A 23381-nucleotide genomic window follows, 5' to 3' on the forward strand; every position below is an offset into this window, starting at 1 on the left:
CGTTAAAGCAGACGACATTTAGCTGTGTATGCGCAGCACTCATACTTCCTAAAAACCCGTGACGTCTTGCGTACACGTCATCATTACACGACGTTTCGAAGACGAAACTCCCGGGAAATTTAAAATTGTAATTTAGTAAACTAAAAAGGCCGTATTAGCATGTGTTACAATGTTAATATTTCATCATTGATATATAAACTATCAGACTGTGTGGCGGGTGTTAGTGGCTTTCAGTAGGCCTTTAAAAGGGTCAAAATACGTAAATATAAAGTATTATTATAAATATGCTCGTTACAACATTACATCTGTACTAACATATATATAAAACCTCAATGGAGGTGTTTGGATGTTTTTTTCAAGCAAACTTTTTAAACTATTGTAAGCAAACTTTTGATGGCATTTATTAAATGTTTAAAATGCAAAAACTTAAAATAAAAAACATCCGTCGCCATCTCTTTTACAATAATTGCGAACGATAATTCCCCCCCAAAATTGCAGTTCCCCTTTAAGGTCAAGCCTTCCAAGTTCTTCCACACCAAACCCATCTAAGCAACAGGCCTTTATGGACCTTACTTTTTGCACTCAGTCAAGCTTGTACAAAAGAGAGACTTGACCAGAATGTTCTCAAAGATGTGTCACTTATTTAAAATGGATAAAGAAATAGACTCCTGATGTAGCATTATTGATTGATTGATATGAGAAGGAATTACAGCGCTGAAATGTGGTGTGTCACCTGCAGGTGGCAGCACACACCCACTGCTAGCACACATTGCCCAGAGGAACTGCATTGCAGCCTATTTGACAGATGCCAATAACCCTAAATCGTAGGGCTGGACGATGATGGCAAAAATAATAATCACGATTATTTTGATTGATAGTGTAATCAAGATTAATTACATGATTAATCATTAATTTGAAAACATTGGTATTGTACCACCGAAACTCAACTTTAAATATTGTTAAAAAAAACAAAAAAATGGATGTAAATTATTAACAAATCTACCACAAGAAAAATAAAAAATGATAGCAATAACAATATATTTGAATTAACGATAGCATTATAAAAACACAATACAATTCAGTTGTTTGTTTTAATTGCTTTCAATTCCACTTTTTACCTTTTGTACTTATTTTACTCCTATAGAATGTGTGCTTATAGTGTAAAATAAAATGTAAAACAATGTTTGTTAATGAAATGCTAAAATCTTCACATTTATTTGTGCAATATATCTTTGGACAATTTCGACCAATGTTTGAGGTCAAAGCATAATACTTTTGTAAAGGTATCGTGTAAGGTACCTTTATTTTGTTAGCGCAGTCAGACCGGATGTGGTGCTCCGTGCTGCCATTGTGCAGGTGGAAGTGTGTTGTGCTTCCTTAAAAGCTACCATCCACCCATCCATTTTCTAAGGCTTGTCCCTTTTGGGATCGCGGGGGTGCTGCAGCCTATCCCAGCTGCACTCGGGCAAAAGGCGGGTACATCCATCCATCCATTTTTCTACCGCTTATTCCTTTTGGGGTCGCGGGGGGCACTGGTGCCTATCTTAGCTACAATCGGGCGGAAGGCGGGGTACACCCTGGACAAGTACCATCTTGTCGCAGGGCAAGGCGGGTACATATATATTATATTTAATTTATGGACCGCTTGCCTGTGTATCGGCTGGGGACATCCCTGCGCTGCTTATCCGCCTCCGCTTGGGATGGTTTCCTGCTGGCTCCGCTGTGGACGCGACTCTCGCTGCTGTGCTGGATCCGCTTTGGACGGGACTCTCGCGGCTGTGTTGGATCCACTATGGATTGAACTTTCACAGTATCATGTTAGACCCGCTCGACATCCATTGCTTTCGTCCTCTCCAAGGTTCTCATAGTCATCATTGTCATCGACGTCCCACTGGGTGTGAGTTTTCCTTGCCCTTATGTGGGCCTACCGAGGATGTCGTAGTGGTTTGTGCAGCCCTTTGAGACACTAGTGATTTAGGGCTATATAAGTAAACATTGATTGATCTACCCAGGTAGTGCGAGTCTGAGGCATTTGATTTAGAGCAGGCTTTTCAAACTCTGTTTTATTGAGGCCCACATCAGTTATTGCTACCTTCAGTAAATGTATACAGTATGAATATAAATGTATGATCGACTCATTAATTTTTTTACAAAATTGCCTGTGATTTTCTTTATTTTTTTACAAACAATTTAATGGATGACTTGCTTTTAAATCATAAGTCAAGCAAATATTTGTTTTTGTTTGTCAAAATGGAAAGAATTAATAAATTTACTTTACTTCTTCTCAATCACAGGTGTCAAACTCAAGGCCCTAGGGCCAGATCTGTCGTGCCATATTCTATATTGCCGGGAAAGGTCCTGGAAATAATGTGTGTCAATAAAGGCAATGATGTTTTCTTAGGAGAACCAGCGAAAGGATAATTAGCGTGGCCAGAGGAGAGCAGTGAGGTAGGGTTCCCGGTGAAAGTGATAAAGGCTGAAAATCTGCTCTAAAGGCGTGCATGTGAGTGTGAATGCTTGTTCCGCCTGTAACCTGCCTCTTACTCTTAAGTCAACTGGAGTAGGGTTCAGCTCACCTGTGATTGATTGATTGAGACATTTATTAGTAGAGGGCACAGTACAGTACATAATCTGTACATCCATCCATCCATTTTCTACCGCTTATTCCCTTTAGGGGTTGCGGGGGGCGCTGGCGCCTATCTCAGCTACAATCGGGCAGAAGGCGGGGTACACCCTGGACAAGTCGCCACCTCATCGCAGGGCCAACACAGATAGACAGACAATATTCACACTCACATTCACACACTAGGGCCAATTTAATGTTGCCAATCAACCTATCCCCAGGTGCATGTTTTTGGAAGTGGGAGGAAGCCGGAGTACCCGGAGGGAACCCACGCATTCACGGGGAGAACATGCAAACTCCACACAGAAAGATCCCAAGCCTGGATTTGAACCCAGGACTGCAGGACCTTCGTATTGTGAGGCAGACGCACTAACCCCAATTGACCACTAAATGGTAACGGCCGAATAAGTTTTTCAACTTCTTTAAGTTGGGGTCCACGTTAATCAATTCATGGTAAACTTGTGCCCCTAATGAGGACAAGCTATATAGAAAATGGATGGATAGATAGATAGATGCTCTGAACTTATTATTGTTGTGTGAGCTGCATGAGTTTAATAGTAAACTATGTGTCTTAACTAATGAGCGAAATCGCAAATAAATGCTAGTCCAAACTTTATCAAACAGTATTAGCAATATTTCTTCAACATGGCGACAGTGTGGTCTTGTCTTCTTGTCGGTGGTTAACTAACATAAAACATTGTTCTATGTTTTGGCACCTGTCTGGCTCACGGTGCCAGCATAAGCGCGTGTGCTCCACTGATATTGTACTTGACATTCAGTGGCACATGGCGAGCAGAGACGCACTTTGGGACAGCTAATTAGCATGTTGATGAGCTGCCAGTAGAGTCCATTCAGCCAGCGTCACAATATACTGGATTTGGCCATTGCATTGAGGGATTTTAAAATGTTCATTTTTACGGGCTTTTCCCCCACACTTAAAAGGGGCTGTTTGCAACATGAACACTGATGCAGAGAGGGCGCCAACTTTCCAATGTATTTTACACAGTATATCCTGCCCTCTCACAGCTTCTCGGACGTAATGATGTAATTCCGTACATGTGTAGTGCATGCATGCAAATTAGCTTTAGATTAGGGCTGCAACAACTAATCAATTAAAATCGATTATAAAAAAATAGTTGGCGATTAATTTAGTCATCAATTTCTTTGAATGTATGCAATGCGCATGTGCGGAGGCTTTTTATTTATTTATTTATTTTATTTTAATTTTTTTCCCCCCTAAACCTTTATTTATAAACTGCAACATTTACAAACAGCTGAAAAACAATTCCGCCCGATTGTAGCTGAGATAGGCGCCCGGGCCCCCTGCGACCCCGAAAGGGAATAAGCGGTAGAAATATGAATGGATGGAGTATCAAAAACAGTACAAATAAGCGTCCGGGCGGCGCTGAGGCTACGTCTCATGTGGTGGCAGTGAGCCAGCCAATGATGTGTCATGTGCAGCTCACGTGACCACGCCGTCTTCTTTGCTTGGAAACATTCGAAAAATGGCGGAGGAAAACAGTATGGATAGTTCAGCGGAGAAACATCTCAAGGTTATTGCTTCAATGGAGAAAAGTGTACGACCCAAGTCGTCTAAAGTTTCGGAACACTTTACTTTAAAGACTTCAAAGAAGACATTTCCTGCAAAACGTGTCACGGAAGTCCTACATTGCTTCGGGAGCACCTGAAGAGGAGCCATGGATGAAGGGAAGCACTCACGGTAAGTTGTGAAGTGAATTATATTTATATAGCGCTTTTTCTCTAGTGACTCAAAGCACTTTACATAGTGAAACCCAATATCTAAGTTACATTTAAACCAGTGTGGGTGGCACTGGGAGCAGGTGGGAAAAGTGTCTTGCCCAAGGACGCAACGGCAGTGACTAGGATGGCGGAAGCGGGAATCGAACCTGCAACCCTCAAGTTGCTGACGCGGCCGCTCTACCAACCGAGCTATAAAAAGTTAACTTTTTTAAGTCCATAGTCCGAGTATATTGATCCTTTGTGTCCGTCTTTGTGTGTTTTTAATCTTTTGTCAACGAGGAGATTTTTTTTTTTTAAGGAAAGCGCAGCAGTAACTGTTGTGTATTAACTTCCAGAGTGTTAGGAACTTTTTGGATAGTGCGGCGACTTCATTTTCTGTGTTGTTATGAGTCGCAACAGCTATTTATAAGTTCAGCTTTTTTATGAGTAACGTTAACGTTATCCCTTTGTTGCAACGCGGGGCTGATAATGTGTCTCCGGCACACTTGACTCCGTTTTGTTAGAGAAAACGCACGTTTAACAATTTGAAAATAAACGTAAAGGACAGAAATATCTCAGGTTGGTTTTATAATGGATCAATGCAGCCGGGCCCAATATAGCTATATAAATCTATTTAGACTTGAGTGACGCTTTAGTATAACTAAACGTTATGAAGGTGCTGGAATATTTCATGCTATTGTTCAGAGGTAGCCTAAAGGGAATCCTTTATTATTCACAACAGAAACGTGTACTATATCTGATCCAGTTCTGATCTGATGAGTTACATTTCTGTGTTGTTATTGGTTTATTCTGCAACTCCAATGTCCATTTATTTAATTTAGCTGTTTTTTTAATGTGGTGGTGTATTTGTCTTTTACGTCAGAAATTATTAATTAAATCAACTGGGTATGTATTTAGTTACATGTAAATGATGCTACTATATACGTTCATAATATGTATGGTTTCTCTCATTTCAGAAAAAAACAAGCCAGCATTAGAGACTTGGTACAAAGGAAGGTGTGCACACCAAAGCAAGCGGCTGCACTTACAGATGCTATCCTGAATATGTTGGTTACTGACATGAGGCCACTCTCAATGGTGGAGGATGAAGGTTTTAGACAAATGATTCACGTCCTCCATCCCAGTTACACTCTTCCCTCGAGGAACCATTTTACCAAACTGATGAAGAGGAATTACGAGCGGACATTCCATGCAGTGTAGACTGACATAAAAGCCACCCAGAGCAAAATAGCTCTCACTACTTATGTGTGGACAAGTGTAGCCTCCCCTGTCAATACATGCCACTACTTTGGAGACAAATGGAACATGAAGTCAATCTGCCTTACGAACATGTCACTATAGGAAAGACATTCAGCATCCAACATTCGAGAAGGGTTGGAATAGGTAATAGCTAGGTTTGAAATTCCCCTAAGCAAAATTATTGCTATTGTGCAGGACAATGGTGCACTTAATAACAAAAATAAAATTGTTGTAACACTTGCCATGTTTTATTTGGTATGTCAAAAGGACATGGTGCCAGTATGCTGTTTTTTTTAATAAAGTATTGGAAAGGATCAAATGTAGTTTGTCTCTTTTATCCGATTATTAATCAATTAATCGATGTAATAATCGACAGATTAATCAATTATCAAATTAATCGTTAGTTGCAGCCCTACTTTAGATATTGTTAGCTAATAAGAGGAATTTTTGATAGCTAACCTAAGCAGTCATTGGGGGTACATTCTATCATAACAACAACATGACTGCAAATCATCGGTTGTTTCTCTTGCACTTTTTTTGTATGTGTGCACATGCTACCTGCGCGTACGTGTTGATGTGACCCGGTTAGTGACCACAGTAAACACGAATCGTTTTATTTGGGCCGGTAAAGAAAATCTTGTTACATGACGAGTCATGCCAAAGACTATAAAAATGGGACCCATTACCTCCCTGCTTGGCACTCAGCATCAAGGGTTGGAATTGAGGGTTAAATCACCAAAATGATTCCTGGGCGTGGCCACCGCTTCTGCTCACTGATCCCCTCACCTCCCAGGGGGCGAGGGTGATGGGTCAAATGCAGAGGATAATCTCACCACACCTAGTGCGTGTGTGACAATCATTGCTACTTCAACTAACTTTTTTCCCTTTGTAATTGTGAAAAATATAGACAATTGTCAAACAAATATGTTATGTTGAAGTTGAACCACTAATGGTAACATAATTTTTTGCATTGAAAAAATGTCACTGTGAGGAAGTTGCAACTTTAATCAGCTAACGACCTTTTAAATAGCTGCTCCTGCATTTTGGACTTTTCTATATGTTTACTCCAAACTTCACAAATATTTGAATTGCTTTAAGCCATATAGTCTGAGTGTAAGCATAACTTTGGACTTGTGAGACAGTCTACTTTTAAGGGCAGGTTTATTTCAACACAGAGATGGAATATTTAAAAGAAAATGCATTTGTAAAAAAGATACAAATTTTACTGCATTTATTTAGTTAAATACATATTTGATCCCTTAACCACAAAACATTCTGGCTCCCTTAGACAGTCCTCTCGCTTTAAGAACGTACTCTTAATCTCAACTTGTTACATGTATAAAATATATATGGCCACAGAATACAAACCCCTTTTCCATATGAGTTGGGAAATTGTGTTACATGTAAATATAAATGGAATACAATGATTAGCAAATCATTTTCAACCCATATTCAATTGAATGCACTACAAAGACAAGATATTTGATATTCAAACTCATAAACTTTTTTTTTTTTTTGTAAATAATAATTAACTTAGAATTTCATGGCTGCAACACGTGCCAAACTAGTTGGGAAAGGGCATGTTCACCACTGTGTTACATCACCTTTTCTTTTAACAACACTCAATAAACATTTGGGAACTGAGGAAACTAATTGTTGAAGCTTTGAAAGTGGGATTCTTAACCATTCTTGCTTGATGTACAGCTTAAGTTGTTCAACAGTCCGGTGTCTTGTTGTCGTATTTTAGGCTTCATAATGGGCCACACATTTTCGATGGGAGACATGTCTGGACTGCAGGCGGGCCAGGAATGTACCCGCACTCTTGTACTACGAAGCCACGCTGTTGTAACACGTGGCTTGGCATTGTTTTGCTGAAATAAGCAGGGCCGTCCATGATAACATTGCTTGGATGACAAAATCTGTATGGACCATTCAGCATTAATGGTTCCTTCACAGATGTGTAAGTTACCCATGCTTTGGGCACTAATACACCCCCATACTATCAGAGATGCTGACTTTTGAACTTTGCGCCTCTAACAATCCGGATGGTTATTTTCCTCTTTGTTACGGAGGACACCGCGTCCACGGTTTCCAAATAAAAATTGAAATGTGGACTCGTCAGACCACAGAAAACTTTTCCACTTTGCATCAGTCCATCTTAGATGAGCTCGGGCCCAGAGAAGCCGGCGGCATTCCTGGGTGTTGTTGATAAATGGCTTTCGCTTTGCATAGTAGAGTTTTAACTTGCACTTACAGATGTAGCGACCAACTGTAATTCCTGACAGTGGTTTTACGAAGTGTTCTTGAGCCCATGTGGTGATATCCTTTACACACTGATGTCGGGTTTTTGATGCAGTACTGCCAGATGGATCAAAGGTCAGTAATATCATCGCTTACGTGCAGTGATTTATCCAAATTATCTGAACCTTTTGAAGATTTAACGGACCGTAGATGGTAAAATCCCTAAATTCCTTGCAATAGCTCGTTGAGAAATGTTGTTCCAAAACTGTTCGACAATTTGCTTACAAATTGGTGACCCTCGCCCCATCCTTGTTTGTTAATTACTTAGCATTTCATGGAAGCTGCTTTTATACCCAATCATGGCACCCACCTGTTCCCAATTAGCCTGCATACCAGTGGGAGGCTCCAAATAAGTGTTTGATGAGCATTCCTCAACTTTATCATTATTTATTGCCACCTTTCCCTACTTCTTTGTCACGTGTTGCTGGCATCAAATTCTAGTGTTAATGATTATTTGCAAAAAAAAAACTTTATCAGTTTTAACAACAAATATGTTGTCTTTGTAGCATATTCAACTGAATGTGAGTTGAAAATGATTTGCAAATCATTGTATTGCATTTATATTTGCATCTAACACAATTTCCCAACTCGTATGGAAACAGGGTTTGTACATCATTTAAACAATGAACCTTCTAAGGGATTTTGGGAAAAATTGGACATTGTAGAACTGCACATGGCAGTAATTGGCTACGAGACCATTGGCAAGAAGCAAAGTAAGAAGGAAACAGTTGTTCCTACAATTATTAGAAAAAGGACTGTCAATCACCCTTGGTATCGAGCTCAACGCAATGTTTCATCTGAATGGGTGTCAATCATTATAATGAGGAGCTTATCCATCCATCCATCCATCCATCCATTCGTTTTCGACCAATTGTCCCCAATTGTCGCAAGGGTGGTGGAGCCTATCCCAGCTGAACTCGGGCAGCCTGAACAAGTCGTCACCTCATGGCAGGGCCAATACAGATAGACAACACTCACATTCACAGACTAGGGCCAATTTAGTGTTGCAAATTAACCTATCCCCAGATGCAAGTTTTGGAGGTGGGAGGAAGCCGGAGTACCCGTAGGGAACCCACGCAGTCACAAGGAGATCAAAAAGACTCCGTGCTAGGAATCGAGCCCAGGACCTTGTTGAAAGTGAAGAAAAGTATAGGTAACCGATTGATGGATTCAAATCCTGCAGCATCTGTAAAGTCCCCCTGCTAGAGAAGACACATGTCCAAACCTGTCTGAAATTTGCTAATGAACACCTGAATGATTCAGAGAGTAAATGGGAGAAGGTCATGTGGTCAGATGAGATCCAAATGAAGCTCTTTGGAATCCGTTTGACTCATGGTGTTTTAAGGAAGAAGAATTCAGACAATGACCCCCAAAACACTATCCCCATTGTCAAGCATGGAGGCGTATAAGTATCGTCAAGCTTAAGTAAGCATTATGGTTTAAGGATGTTTCTCTTCTAGTGGGACCAGTCAACTTCCCTGCACCGTGTCTAGAAGAAGCACGCTGAGGTCATGGAAACCTAGGGCATCATGTACAGAGAGTTGCATGGCTTTCCTACTAAATATGGACGTGCAATCAAATATAGAAAATGGTGTACGCCAGTAAAAATTAAAGTGCGTCCAATCAAATCCAAGCACATTTCTTTGTTACATCGCAATCTACTTGGAATCATCCGCAGATGTGGGCTTGGCACGCCCAGATCACGCCCCCTTATATATATGCAAATCATAGTGAAAATAGCCACGTGCTTGAGCTTTGCATGTTCTGACTAACTAACTAACTGACAAGAACTAAACCAAGGTAGAAGAAAAATATATATATATTTTGTCCTGTCACGCAGAAAATGAAGAAGAAAATAGATGTGCGTGCCCAAAACTGACCCAAAGAAAATAATGCTGCACTAGGTTTAAAAAGATAGTCGCTCCAATGAATCGTAAAACTTTAGAAGAAGTGGATAACTGATTACCCCAATGTAAAATAATTGTTGTAACTTAACGCAAAAATGTGTTCATACATTAGCATGCGGCACAAAATGGCAGCAGGTGCGACACAAAATCAATGAAAGAATGAATGAATGAGGTATTTTTTACACAGAAAAATGGTTCACACACGGAGGCATATTTGGCTCGATCTAAAAGTTTGTAAATCATCTAGCTCGCAAATAGAGATGTTTATAAATCGAGGTTGCAGTCTGTAACCGCTCTGATACAAGCAATCCTAAACGTCTTCCTTTAAGCACGCAGCGTTGGTCAATACTTAGATTTTAGTGAAAGTATTTACCAAAGGTAAACATGGTAGGCTATAGGCTACCTGGACTTAGCAGCTCGATAATAGCTAAGCACACAAGCTAGAGATACATAGTGTCTTGAATTGAACAATATTGCAATCTAAAACACTGCATTTGTTGATGTTCGCAAGTTTTAAATAATTATAGTTGCAGATTCCTTACACATACAAGTCTCCAATGCAAATACGTATTAAAACGTATCCAGTAACAAAGGTGTCCGCATCATTCAACTTGCTGCATCATTAATGAATTATTCTGGTTGTCAAAACACAAAATACCACTCCACTTCACTTAAAGGCAACATACATTAATTCCAGACGGTTAATGATGAATAAGTTAGTGTTTTTCATTTTCACTAATGTTCTCTGATTAATTTTACTTGATCAAACCGTTTCTAACATTCCTCACTACAAAATAATAAAAGTATGTTTGATTCGTGCTAATTTATGGTCAACATTTTTTCTCAACAAAATAGTTGTTAATATTTAACGGCTTGTAGATGACACAGAACAAGCACGTTGAAAGGACACCATCCATCCATCTATTTTCTACTGCTTCTCCCTTTTTGGAGTAGCGGAGGGTGCTGTTTACACCCTGGACAAGTCGCCACCTCATCGCAGGGCCAACACAGATAGACAGACAACAATCACTCACATTCACACACTAGGGACACATTTAAACCAAAACATGGAGACAGTTCAAGTGCAATCAGAAAAATGTCTGACTTATCATTCAACAGTAGTGTTTTGTATAGTATGTCAGCAGAAGTCAAGCAGGATGGTTTTGTTTTTGTCCACTGCAGTGGGTATGATCTGCTCAAGGCTAGATAGTTAAGTTGTGGTAAAGGTAAAATAGAAAGGAATGTTCCCAACCTCAGTCCGCAGAGAGAAACATTACGACTATAAAACATACTGTACAATACAAGGCCATACACAAGCAACAACAGAGCCACAACCCCTCGGTGTAGTGACAGGTCTGTGACATAACAGTCCCCATGATATACAGCCGTATGCTGGGGAACAAAAACGTAACAGCTGAGACATCTGGTAATGTGAAATTTTTTTTAAGAAGTCCTCTCTGGGAAAAAACCATCATTGGGACATGCTGACAACCAAAAAATGGTCAGTTTTTAATCACAGCTTGGATTTCAATACCTCTGAGTAGCTCAGACTAAAGGCCACTTGAGGGGTTTAAATAGCATTTGCAATCTCATGTTTTTCTTAGCACGCAGGCTTTGTATTGCTCCCAAGACAATGAATTGGCTCTTGTGTTTCACATGCTTTTGTCTGTGGCAACACAAGTGTGTTTGTATTATGGGAATTTGTTTTGTTTTCATGATGCAAAATAAAGGAAACAGCTCAACCACAGTTTTTTTTTTATCAGTCTCTATGCCCACTACTGATATGAATAAAACATATTTGTCCTATCCATTAGTCCCAATTACCTGTAATGACTGTGCTGTACATGATGAAAGATTATGGTAACGTGATCAATAAATATTCTATTTGATTCAAACATCCCTCCTCAGGCTCTGACCACTGGCAGTATTCCAGGCTTCATTGATGTGGTGATGAATTTAAATTCTCCGGCTTTGTTGGAAGACAATATTATCTGGCAAGCCAAAACAGCGGGGAAAAAAATGATCTTTTATGGCGATGACACATGGATACGCCTCTTTCCCAAACACTTCATGGAGTATGACGGCACAACCTCCTTCTTTGTGTCCGACTACACTGAGGTAAGTTTCTCAATCGATGAACTGATTGTACTACAGTGTTACACGCTTATGTTGACTCAATAAGTCCACGTTGTTCTTTATTCCTAAAGTTGACAGACCTATACAAGGTCGGCTCGTTGGTTGACATAAGTGTAGTTGATTTAAAAAAAACGGGCTGCTTATATCGACATGTGTTGCAGTATTGGCAACTTCAATATCGCTAAACAGTGTGAAACAGCAACATACTTATAACTACTAAATTAAAACATGTCCCGATCCAATAATGATATTAAACGCGTCCCGATCCGATATTGGATTATATCGGCTTGTATTAACAAACCCCGTTTCCATATGAATTGAGAAATTGTGTTAGATGTAAATATAAACGGAATACAATGATTTGCAAATCCTTTTCAACCCATATTCATTTGAATGCACTACAAAGAAAACATATTTGATGTTCAAAATCATAAACTTTATTTTTCTTTTTACAAATAATAATGAACATAGAATTTCATGGCTGCAACACTTGTCAAAGTAGGTGGGAAAGGGCATGTTCACCACTGTGTTACATGGCCTTTCCTTTTAACAACACTCAGTAAACGTTTGGGAACTGAGGAGACACATTTTTTAAGCTTCTAAGGTGGAATTCCTTTCCATTCTTGCTTAATGTACAGCTTAAGTTGTTCAACAGTCCAGGGGTCTTCGTTGTGGTATTTTAGGCTTCATAATGCGCCACACATTTTCAATGGGACAAGGTCTGGACTACAGGCAGGCCAGTCTAGTGCTCGCACTCTTTTATTATGAAGTTGATGTAACACGTGGTTTGGCATTGTCTTGCTGAAATAAGCAGAGCAGGGGTGTCCATGGTAACGTTGCTTGGATGGCAACATATGTTGCTCCAAAACCTGTATGTACCTTTCAGCATTAATAGTGTCTTCACAGATGTGTAAGTTACCCATGTCTTGGGCACTAATACACCCCCATACCATCACAGATGCTGGCTTTTACACTTTGCGCCTATAACAATCCGGATGTTTTTTTTCCTCTTTGGTCCGGAGGACACGACGTCCACAGTTTCTAAAAAAAAATTCAAATGTGGACTCGTCAGACCACAGAACACTTTTCCACTTTGTATCAGTTCATCTTAAAAGAGGTCAGACCCAGCGAAGCCGACAGCGTTTCTGGGTGTTGTTGATAAACGGTTTTCGCCTTGCATAGCAGAGTTTTAACTTGCACTTACAGATGTAGCGACCAACTGTAGTTACTGACAGGGGGTTTCTGAAGTGTTCCTGAGCCCATGTGGTGATATCCTATACACACTGATGTCGCTTGTTGATGCAGTACATCCCAAGGGATCGAAGGTCACGGGCTTAGCTGCTTACGTGCAGTGATTTCTCCAGATTCTCTGAACCCTTTGATGATTTTACGGACCGTAGATGTTGAAATCCCTAAATTCCTTGCAATAGCTGGTTGAGAAGAGTTTTTCTTAAACCGTTCAAAATATTATTCACGCATTTGTTGACAAAGTGGTGACCCTTGCCCCATCCTTGTTTGTGAATGACTGAGCATTTCATGGAATCTACTTTTATACCCAATCATAGCACCCACCTGTTGCCAATTAGCCTGCACACCTGTGGGATGTTCCAAATATGTGTTTGATGAGCATTCCTCAACTTTATCATTTATTGCCACCTTTCCCTACTTCTTTGTCACGTGTTGCTGGCATCAAATTCTAAAGTTAATGATTATTTGCAAACAAAAAAATGTTTATCAGTTTGAACATAAAATATGTTGTCTTTGTAGCATATTCAACTGAGTATGGGTTAAAAATGATTTACAAATCATTTTATTCCGTTTATATTTACATCTAACAATTTCCCAACTCATATGGAAACGGGGTTTGTAAAATATTCGATATAAGCACTCCATTACAAGCAGTCCTGCAGCGTGTTTACTTGTGCAAAGCTGGACAGCCATCTAAATGTCCTCCAAAGGGCACACAGGGTGGGTCTTTTCTTGTATTTTAGTCAAGTCGTTTACAAAAGGTAAACATGCTATGCTATAGGCTACATCCGCTAGCAGATACACAACAGCTAAGCACACAATGGCACACGAGCTAGACATATGCAATAAGTGTCCTTATTGGAATAATTCAGTTAAAACAGCACATTTGTCAATGTAAACAAGTGTCAAATAATTGTAGTTGCGAATTACTTACAGATACAAAGTCTCCAAAGCAGAAGTATAGTAAAAGTACTGAGTAACCAACATGTCCGTATCATTTAACTTACAGTGTGTCATGAGCTCAACTAAATAATTTATTGTGGCCAGTAAGAGTCTTGAAAAAACAATTACTAATTAACTTCAACTTGAATATAGTATATTCTTTGTGTTTTTCATACCTACCATTTTCTTTGTGTGCCTAATTTCGCTTGATCAAGCCATTTCTAACATTCCAAACTACAAAATAATAAAAGTATAAATGATTTGTGCTGATATCGAATCTGGTCAATTTCTGTATCGGCCAATGCTCAAGGCTCCAATATTGGTATTGTATCAGTAGTGAAAAGTTGTATGGGGACACCCCTAAAACATGAACTAGTGACTTCCTGTTCAGTGCAAAGTAAGTTTCAGAATTATAGCATAGCATAATTAACCTGCTTCTATAGGCAGTATTAACATAACGATATGTACCCATTTATTTATGTGTTCGATTGTTTGCCTCTAAAAGAAAGATTTGTTCACGCATTAACGTTCTAGTGTTGTTGTAGAAATACAGCACAATAAATATTTAAAAATATACGAAAAGAAAAATTCTGTAATAAGAAAATGCACAAATTAGGAAAACAAGGCCAACATACTGTCATAAGCTTAAAATGTCTTATTGTCCGGTCTCTTGTGTCAGGCAAAATTTACAATGAATAAATGATGAATGTACAGGCAACTGCTGTTTTTGGTTTTGATTTTAGTTATGAAATGTATGTTGTTTTAAACATAAGATTGCTTGTTTTTGTGTTTATAGCAGCTTTAAAAATTGGTTTGACTAGTTTGCAGCTTCAGGGTTCCAGATTCGATTCCAGCTTCCGCCATTTTAGTCACGGCAAGACACTTCACACACATTGCTCCCAGTGGCACCAACACTAGTGTATGAATTTGAAGGACTCTCTTGCAAAATATATATTTAATATCAATGGGACTTTCCTGGGTTGATTAAGGTAAAAAAAAAAGAAACTAACTCCGCCAGGTCTTATTTCCTAATAGTAAAAAAGGTGTAAATCCAGATGGTGATCCAGATCACCGCCAAAATGTGATAACTTGTTTCTTACATTAAACTGAGACCGTCCGCAGTACCTCCAAACGCTGCTGAACACGGCGAATCTAGGGGAGCAAACCCCGAAAAAATTCCTCTAACGCCGTGGACCATCATACGCACCCCCTCGCTGGAGGGTGTCTTTTGCATTGTCTAGTTTCCAGGTTCTCCGGGTTCCCTTACCACTGGATCCGGAAGTCCTCTCCGTACAGCAGCGTGTGCCTACAGTCGTGTTCCAGTCTTCCGACGTTAAAACTATCCCACACACATAGCGGTTGCTAAGTTTAAGTCCTATGGCGACCAGTGAGAGGCGATAGGGGAAGGATTATTGTGATCTGGGAGTCCCTAGTCTCAAACCGACACAGGAGGCATCAAATGTCTGATTTCGACTGGAACAGACGAGTGGTTTGGCAGCCATCTCTGCAACAGAGCAGCTACTATGGTGTTGGGTTGAGAGCCACAAAATATATGTCCTTTGGGCTGCACATTTTGAGAACCCTGCTCTGTATTATTTAAACTTGAAAAGTTAGATTTACATTTCGATTATATCACACGTTACTTTTACATAGTGGATTATCATTATTATATGTGTAGCAATATTTTTTACTACAGTGTGGCTTTCGTCCTTCCTGTACTGTGCAGGTTGACAACAATGTGACTCGTCACTTAGATAACACCCTTAAGAGAGATGACTGGGACATTCTGATCCTCCACTACCTTGGCCTGGACCATATCGGTCACATCAGTGGACCCCACAGTTCTCTCATTCAGCCCAAACTGCTGGAAATGGACGACATCCTGAAGAAGATCCACGGTGCCCTCATTTCAAAGGTAAACACGCCAGTTGCTTTAATCTTTTACATACACTAATTTAGTTGGATTCCCAAAATAAATCTAAATTTAACTTTGGTTGAAATTATGTAAGTCCTTGTTTACATGCATCCATCCATTTTCTATCGCTTGTCTCTTTTGGGGGGGGGGGGTGGAGTGTATCACAGCTGCAGTCGGGCGGAAGGCAGGGTACAGCATGGAAAAGTTGGCAACTCATCACAGGGCCAACACAGATAGACAACATTCACACTCACATTCACACACTAGGGCCAATGTTTCTTTTAAATGTTGATGTGGAGAATTACGGTGTTTGTGAATGCACCTCTTGTAAGTGTGATTTGGAGATAATGAGTGTTTTAAAGATTTAACATGGTGTCAAACCCTGTCTGGCTTTCTTGTGACTTTACAATATGAAGTATGAATTGAAAAAGACAAGTCATGTCATCACCCTAGAAATAGATTCCATAAGATTCTGCTCAAGACATGTTGAAAGTAGTGTTTGCCTCTGTTTTAAATGTAAGGGGATCAGCTTCCGAGTTATATCACGCTACGGAGACTGCCACAAGTGCTAAATGCCATCTAAGATGATTAAGAAAAAAAAATAGATGATCAATCAATGATTGTGTATACTGTCCATGCAAGAAAAAAATGGTTTCAAGTAGCATAGTATAGGTATGTTATTCACTCAAAGTTGAACGACTACAATTTAATTAAGGTGTGAAGTGAAGTGAATTATATTTATATAGCGCTTTTCTCTAGTGACTCGAAGCGCTTTTACATAGTGAAACCCAATATCTAAGTTACATTTAAACCAGTGTGGGTGGCACTGGGAGCAGGTGGGTAAAGTGTCTTGCCCAAGGACCCAACGGCAATGACTAGGATTGCGGAAGCGGGAATCGAACTTGCAACCCTCAAGTTGCTGGCACGGCCGCTCTACCAACCGAGCTATGCCGCCCCACAAGGTCTAATATATATGTTTTAAAAATGTGGTTAGAACTTTTTGGTGTATTTAAAGGTATTGCTGAATAGTAAAAATCTATCTGTTATAAAAATCTTTTCCGTGTTTTGACTGTGTTGTCTGTGAAAGTTATGTGTCTATGCTGTAACACACCATGCTTCACACATTATATAATATGCTTATTTTGGCAGTTGCCAACATGCATGTTTTAGACTCCGGAGGGAAACTGGAATACCAGTATTAAACCATGCATGCATGAGAAGAACATGCAAACTCAACACACACGTCAGAGCTGGGATTCAAACAGAGAGTGTAAGGCAAATGTCTTAACTACATGTGCCACCATCGTGCAAACAAATTACACAAATTACTTTTATTTAATGATTGGGATAGTTTCGCTAATTACTTTTGACATTGTATACAATTGAAAGTCAAGTCGGTGAATCATTCCTGCAAAATGACATTGAACGGTTGACATACAGTCAAACTATCCTTGTACTGAAGCACATATTAATATTAAGTATTATTAAATTTCAGTACCTTACCACTAGGGGTGTCCTGATACAATTTATTCACTTCTGATACAATAGCAATATTGCACGTTTGACAATTGGCCGATACGAATATCTATTCAATACACTATCAGCATTAATAATACTCATTTTTACTAAATTTGTCGTATTTAAAAAGGCTTGTACAAGGGATATATTGTTCACTATCTTAATTTTAGTTTATACTAGGTGTATTGCCATAGTCAGGAAGTAATCTATTACCTTAAATTTAAATTTGCCAGTTTTGTATTTTGTTGAGGCCTACAAAAGTGTTTATACTGTATGTATCACACTTACAGTGGAACCCTGATTTACAAACTTATTTGGTTCTAGAATAGAGTTGGTAAATACAAAAGTGTGTATTGAAGCAAATTTCTCCATAAGAAAGTCCACATTTTAGTTAAAGTTTGTCCAATTTTAAGACACTAGAAAGCATTTATACAGTACTGTATACCAAACATACATAAGAAGGGGGTGATGGATCAACTTTCTGTTATTCCCAAAGCCAAATAAACAACTACAGCTGAACTGTCCTTCTTCCTATGTGAGTGCTCCACAGCCACTATTACTATCCCTGTTTTGCACTCACAATTTAAAATCACAAAACTACTTAATTGTAACAGCCAGGTCGTATAATGAGCGGTCAGTAAGTCAAGGTTCATCAGCTGTTTGATTGCAACGTGCATCTTAGTTTTGATTAACACATTTGAAGGGGTTGAAGTTGACATGTAAAATAGTTAATGTTAATGAAGTAACATGTATATGGTTTATCTACACATTGTTTTAACACACTAATTTATGTTGTAATGTCACAGATTTACTATATTACCAAAAGTATTTGGCCACCAATCCAAATTATCAGAATCAGGTGTCCTAATCACTTAGCCCGGCCGCAAGGGTATAAAATTGAGCACTTAGGCATGGAGACTGTTTCTATAAACATTTGTGAAAGAATGGGCCACTCTCAGGAGTTCAGTGATTTCCAGAGTGGAACTGTCATAGGATGCCACCTGTGCATCAAATCCAGTTGTGAAATTTCCTCGGTCCTAAATATTCCAAAGTCCGCTGTCGGCTTTATTATAAGACAATGGAAGTGTTTGAGAAAACAGCAACTCAGCCACAAAGTGGTAGGCCACCTAAACGAACTGAGAGGGGTCAGCGGATGCTTAAGAGCATAGTACAAAGAGGTGACCGACTTTCTGCACAATCAGTTGCTACAGAGCTCCAAACTTCATGTGACCTTCCAATTAGCCCAAGTACAGTATGCAGAGAGCTTCATGGAATGGGTTTCCATGGCCGAACAGCTGCATCCAAGCCATACATCACCAAGTACAATGCAAAGCGTCGAATGCAGTGGTGTAGTGGAGACGCGTTCTTTGGAGTGATGAATCACACGTTTCTATCTGACAGATTGTCAGATGGAAATACTACAAGTTACCACGAGAACGGTATATTTTGGACTGCATTGTGCCGAGTGTGAAATTTGGTGGAGGAGGAACTATGGTGTGGGGTTGTTTTTCAGGAGTTGGGCTTGGACCCTTAGTTCCAGTGAAAGTAACTTTGAATGCTCCAAGATACCGAAACATATTGGACAATTCCATGCTTCCAACCTTGTGGGAACAGTTAGGAGCAAGCCCCATCCTCTTCCAACATAACCGTGCACCAGCGCTCAAAGCAAAGTCCATAAAGACAGTCTGGTGTGGATGAACTTAAATTGGCCGGTACAGTCTTGACCTGAACCCGATAGAACACCTTTGGGATGAATTAGAACAGAGACTGAGAGCCAGGCCTTCTCGACTAACATCAGTGTGTGATCTCACCAATGCGCTTTTGGAAGAATGGTCATAAAGTCCTTTACACACCCTCCGCAACTTTGTGGACAGCCTTCCCAGAAGAGATGAAGCTGTAATAGCTACAAAAGGTGGACCAACATCATATTGAACCCTACGGGTTAGATAGATAGATAGTACTTTATTTATTCCTTTAGGAGAGTTCCTTCAGGAAAGTTAATAAAAAGTTAGGAATGGGATGGCACTTCAAGTTCCTATGTGAGTCAAGGCATGTAGCCAAATGCTTTTGGCAATATAGTGTAGGTTATTTTGTATCTCATGTACCGGTAACTAATATTGACAGACTGTCTTTCTGTTTGTTCACGTTTACAGTTTTTTTAAGTAAAGACTCTTAAAGCGGTCATATTTTGATTTTAAATCATGGGCAAAGGTCTCCCAAAAACCACAACCATAAATGGAAATACAGTGGGGCAAAAAAGTATTTAGTCAGCCACCGATCGTGCAAGTTTTCCCACTTAAAATGATGACAGAGGTCTGTAATTTTTATCATAGGTACACTTCAACTGTGAGAGACAGAATGTGAAAAAAAATATCCAGGAATTCACATTGTAGGAATTTTAAAGAATTTATTTGTAAATTATGGTGGAAAATAAGTATTTGGTCAATACCAAAAATTAAACTCAATACTTTGTAATATGACCTTTGTTGGCAATAACAGAGGTCAAACTTTACCAGGTTTGCACACACAGTAGCTGGTATTTTGGCCCATTCCTCTATAAAGATCTTCTCGAGAGCAGTAATGTTTTGGGGCTGTCGCCGAGCAACACGGACTTTAAACTCCCTCCACAGATTTTCTATGGGGTTGAGGTCTGGAGACTGGCTAGGCCACTCCAGGACTTTCAAATGCTTCTTACGGAGCCACTCCTTCGTTGCCCAGGCGGTGTGTTTGGGATCATTGTCATGCTGGAAGACCCAGCCTTGTTTCATCTTTAAACGGTAAACGGGTTGTATTTGTATAGCGCTTTTCTACCCCTTTTTAAGGAGCCCAAAGCACTTCAACAGTATTTCCACATTTACCCATTCACACACACATTCACACACTGATGGAAGAAGGTTTTGGCTCAAAATCTCACGATACATGGCCCCATTCATTCTTTCCTTAACACGGATCAGATAACGAGTTCAAACAGGTTCCATTAATACAGGTAACGAGTGGAGGACAGAAGAGCTTCTTAAAGAAGAAGTTACAGGTCTGTGAGAGCCAGATATTTTCCTTGTTTGAAGTGGCCAAATACTTATTTTCCACCATAATTTACAAATAAATTATTTAAAATTCCTACAATGTGAATTCCTGGATTTTTTTTTTTCACATTCTGTCTCTCCCAGTTGAAGTGTACCTATGATGAAAATTACAGACCTCTGTCATCATTTTAGGTGGGAGAACTTGCACAATCGGTGGCTGACAAAATACTTTTTTGCCCGACTGTAGCTGCTGACGTCACATGTTGATAAACGTCACAGGTTTGGGCGAATCTCAAACGACTGGTTTGAAGAAAGACAAAACTGTTTTATAAATATCTCCTCAATGCCTCCGTGGTTTGAATTAACATTTTCTGGGGATCCCAAACACACAAAAGTGGGTTTTACATACTATGACACTTTTAAAAGAATTTCAAATGAAGAAGATCTGCCTATATAAGCAAGCAAGAAGAGAAGTTTGTGGGAGCAAAATTGATGGCATGTATTAGAGTTCTTATATCGGAGGTTTTACAACCTATTTTTTTTTTTTTTTTTACTGATAACAGACCAAAACCCAATATCGTATTGGTTCACCCTTACTTACCACTAAAAAGACGTAATGAAGAGGTTAGGATGCCGTGGTTAAGAAAAAAAAAAAATAAGTTGTCCTAATTTGATATGTGCTCTTGTCATTTTTCTTAATAATGAATATATTTGGATGTGATGAGGTGGCGACTTGTCCAGGGTGTACACCGCCTTCCGCCCGATTGTAGCTGAGATAGGCGCCAGCGCCCCCCGCAACCCCATAAGGGAATAAGCGGTAGAAAATGGATGGATGGATGGATGTGTATAATATCAATACAGCTGACTCTCGCAACCCAAATAAAAGTGAAGTGAAGTGAATTATATTTATATAGCGCTTTTCTCAAGTGACTCAAAGCGCTTTACATAGTGACACCCAATATCTAAGTTACATTTAAACCAGTGTGGGTGGTACTGGGAGCAGGTGGGTAAAGTGTCTTGCCCAAGGACACAACGGCAGTAACTAGGGTGGCACAAGTGGGAATCGAACGTGCAACCCTCAAGTTGCTGGCACGGCCACTCTACCAACCGAGCTATGCCGCCCCAAGTTACTATGAAAAAAAGCAAAGCTAGGAAAAATGTTAAATTTCTTTAAACCAGAGTTTTTCTTCATGGCTGCAGACAAGAGAAGAATCCCCAGGATGTTTTGTTTTTTTATCTTGCAGCTGAGAGGAGTCCATTAACCTTTTATGTGTTGTTTTCCCTCAGGAGGCAGAAGGATCTCTGCCCTATCTGCTGGTTCTGTGTGGGGACCACGGGATGTCAGAGACTGGGAGTCATGGAGGCTCTTCAGAACCAGAGGTCAATACCCCCCTGGTGCTTATAAGCCCTGCCTTCAAGAGAAAAGGTAGGCTGATTCTTAGTCATATTTTTTTTATCAAAAAAGGCCTCCATCCTGAACTTGCATTTTGAAAACATACTCACAAAACTGCATGTAGCCATTTTTACCTACTAATACTGCATGAAAAGAAACTGTTCTTTTGAATGCTCATATCACAGCATTCAGGCTAATCTCTGGAATGTGATCCTCATTCTCTACCATCATTTTAAAGATATTGCCATTGTTTTACCTTTTAATAATTGACTATAGCCACAATTCCAAAACATATGTTTAGGGCAGGTATGTCCAACCTGTCGCTCAGAATCTACAAGTAGCTTGCCATGCCTCTCTGTGTAGCTTGTCAGAGTGTTCCAGAGATGTGACGGGTTATTATGCACAGCTATCTAAGACAGCTTCTATACACTGGCCGAACTATCAACTTTTTTGAGCGACTCTTTCACATGAACAAAAAGTACTAACTCACAGAATAGCATAGTTCACTGGTTAACAGCTCATAAAGCTGTTCTCTTGTGAACGCCACATCCCTAAACCACACCTCTAAACAGTGGGGAGCTAGAGAAATCTCTGGAGTTAAAGTGCACATTATGTTGCTATTCCAATTAATGAATGTATTACAATCTCCAAACTGCACAGTAGTGAAAAAATGTGTGTGAGTGATGTATTGATCTGTATGAGTGTGCTTCAATAACTGACCAATTATGTTAAATACAGTGGGGGTAAAAAGTATTTAGTCAGCCACCGATTGTGCAAGTTCTCCCTCTTAAATTGATGACAGAGGTCTGTAATTTTTGTCATAGGTACACTTCAACTGTGAGAGACAGAATGTGAAAAAAATCCAGGAATTCACATTGTAGGAATTTTAAAGAATTTATTTGTAAATTATGGTGGAAAATAAGTATTTGGTCACTTCAAACAAGGAAGATATCTGGCTCTCAGAGACCTGTAACTTTTTCTTTAAGAAGCTCTTCTGTCCTCCACTCGTTATTTGTATTAATGGCACTTGTTTGAACTTGTTATCTGTATAAAAGACACCTCTCCAAAGCCTCAAACAGTCAGACTCCAAACTCCACTATGGCCAAGACCAAAGAGCTGTCGAAGGACACCAGGAAAAGAATTGTAGACCTGCACCTATCTGGGAAGAGTGAATCTACAATAGGCAAGCAGCTTGGTATGAAAAAATCAACTGTGGTAGCAATTATCAGAAAATGGAAGACATGCAAGACCACTGATAATCTCCCTCAATCTGGGGCTCCACGCAAGATCTCATCCCGTGGGGTCAAAATGATCATGAGAACGGTGAGCAAAAATCCCAGAACAACACGGGGGGACCTGGTGAATGATCTGCAGA

General features: G+C 39.7%; 1 protein-coding gene across 3 annotated transcripts in view; it reads left to right on the forward strand.

Annotated features, from left to right (window-relative positions):
- The window catches only part of pigg (phosphatidylinositol glycan anchor biosynthesis class G (EMM blood group)), a 154984-nt gene that overhangs the window by 17904 nt on the left and 113699 nt on the right, over positions 1-23381 (forward strand). For all 3 annotated transcript variants that reach the window (XM_061901499.1, XM_061901498.1, XM_061901497.1), the window contains exons 3-5: positions 11740-11949; positions 15884-16072; positions 21901-22039. In XM_061901499.1, coding sequence (XP_061757483.1) covers positions 11740-11949; positions 15884-16072; positions 21901-22039 — 538 coding nt within the window. The remainder of the gene's footprint in view (positions 1-11739; positions 11950-15883; positions 16073-21900; positions 22040-23381) is intronic.

Source organism: Nerophis ophidion, linkage group LG05 (assembly GCF_033978795.1).
Source record: "Nerophis ophidion isolate RoL-2023_Sa linkage group LG05, RoL_Noph_v1.0, whole genome shotgun sequence".
NCBI lineage: Eukaryota > Metazoa > Chordata > Actinopteri > Syngnathiformes > Syngnathidae > Nerophis > Nerophis ophidion.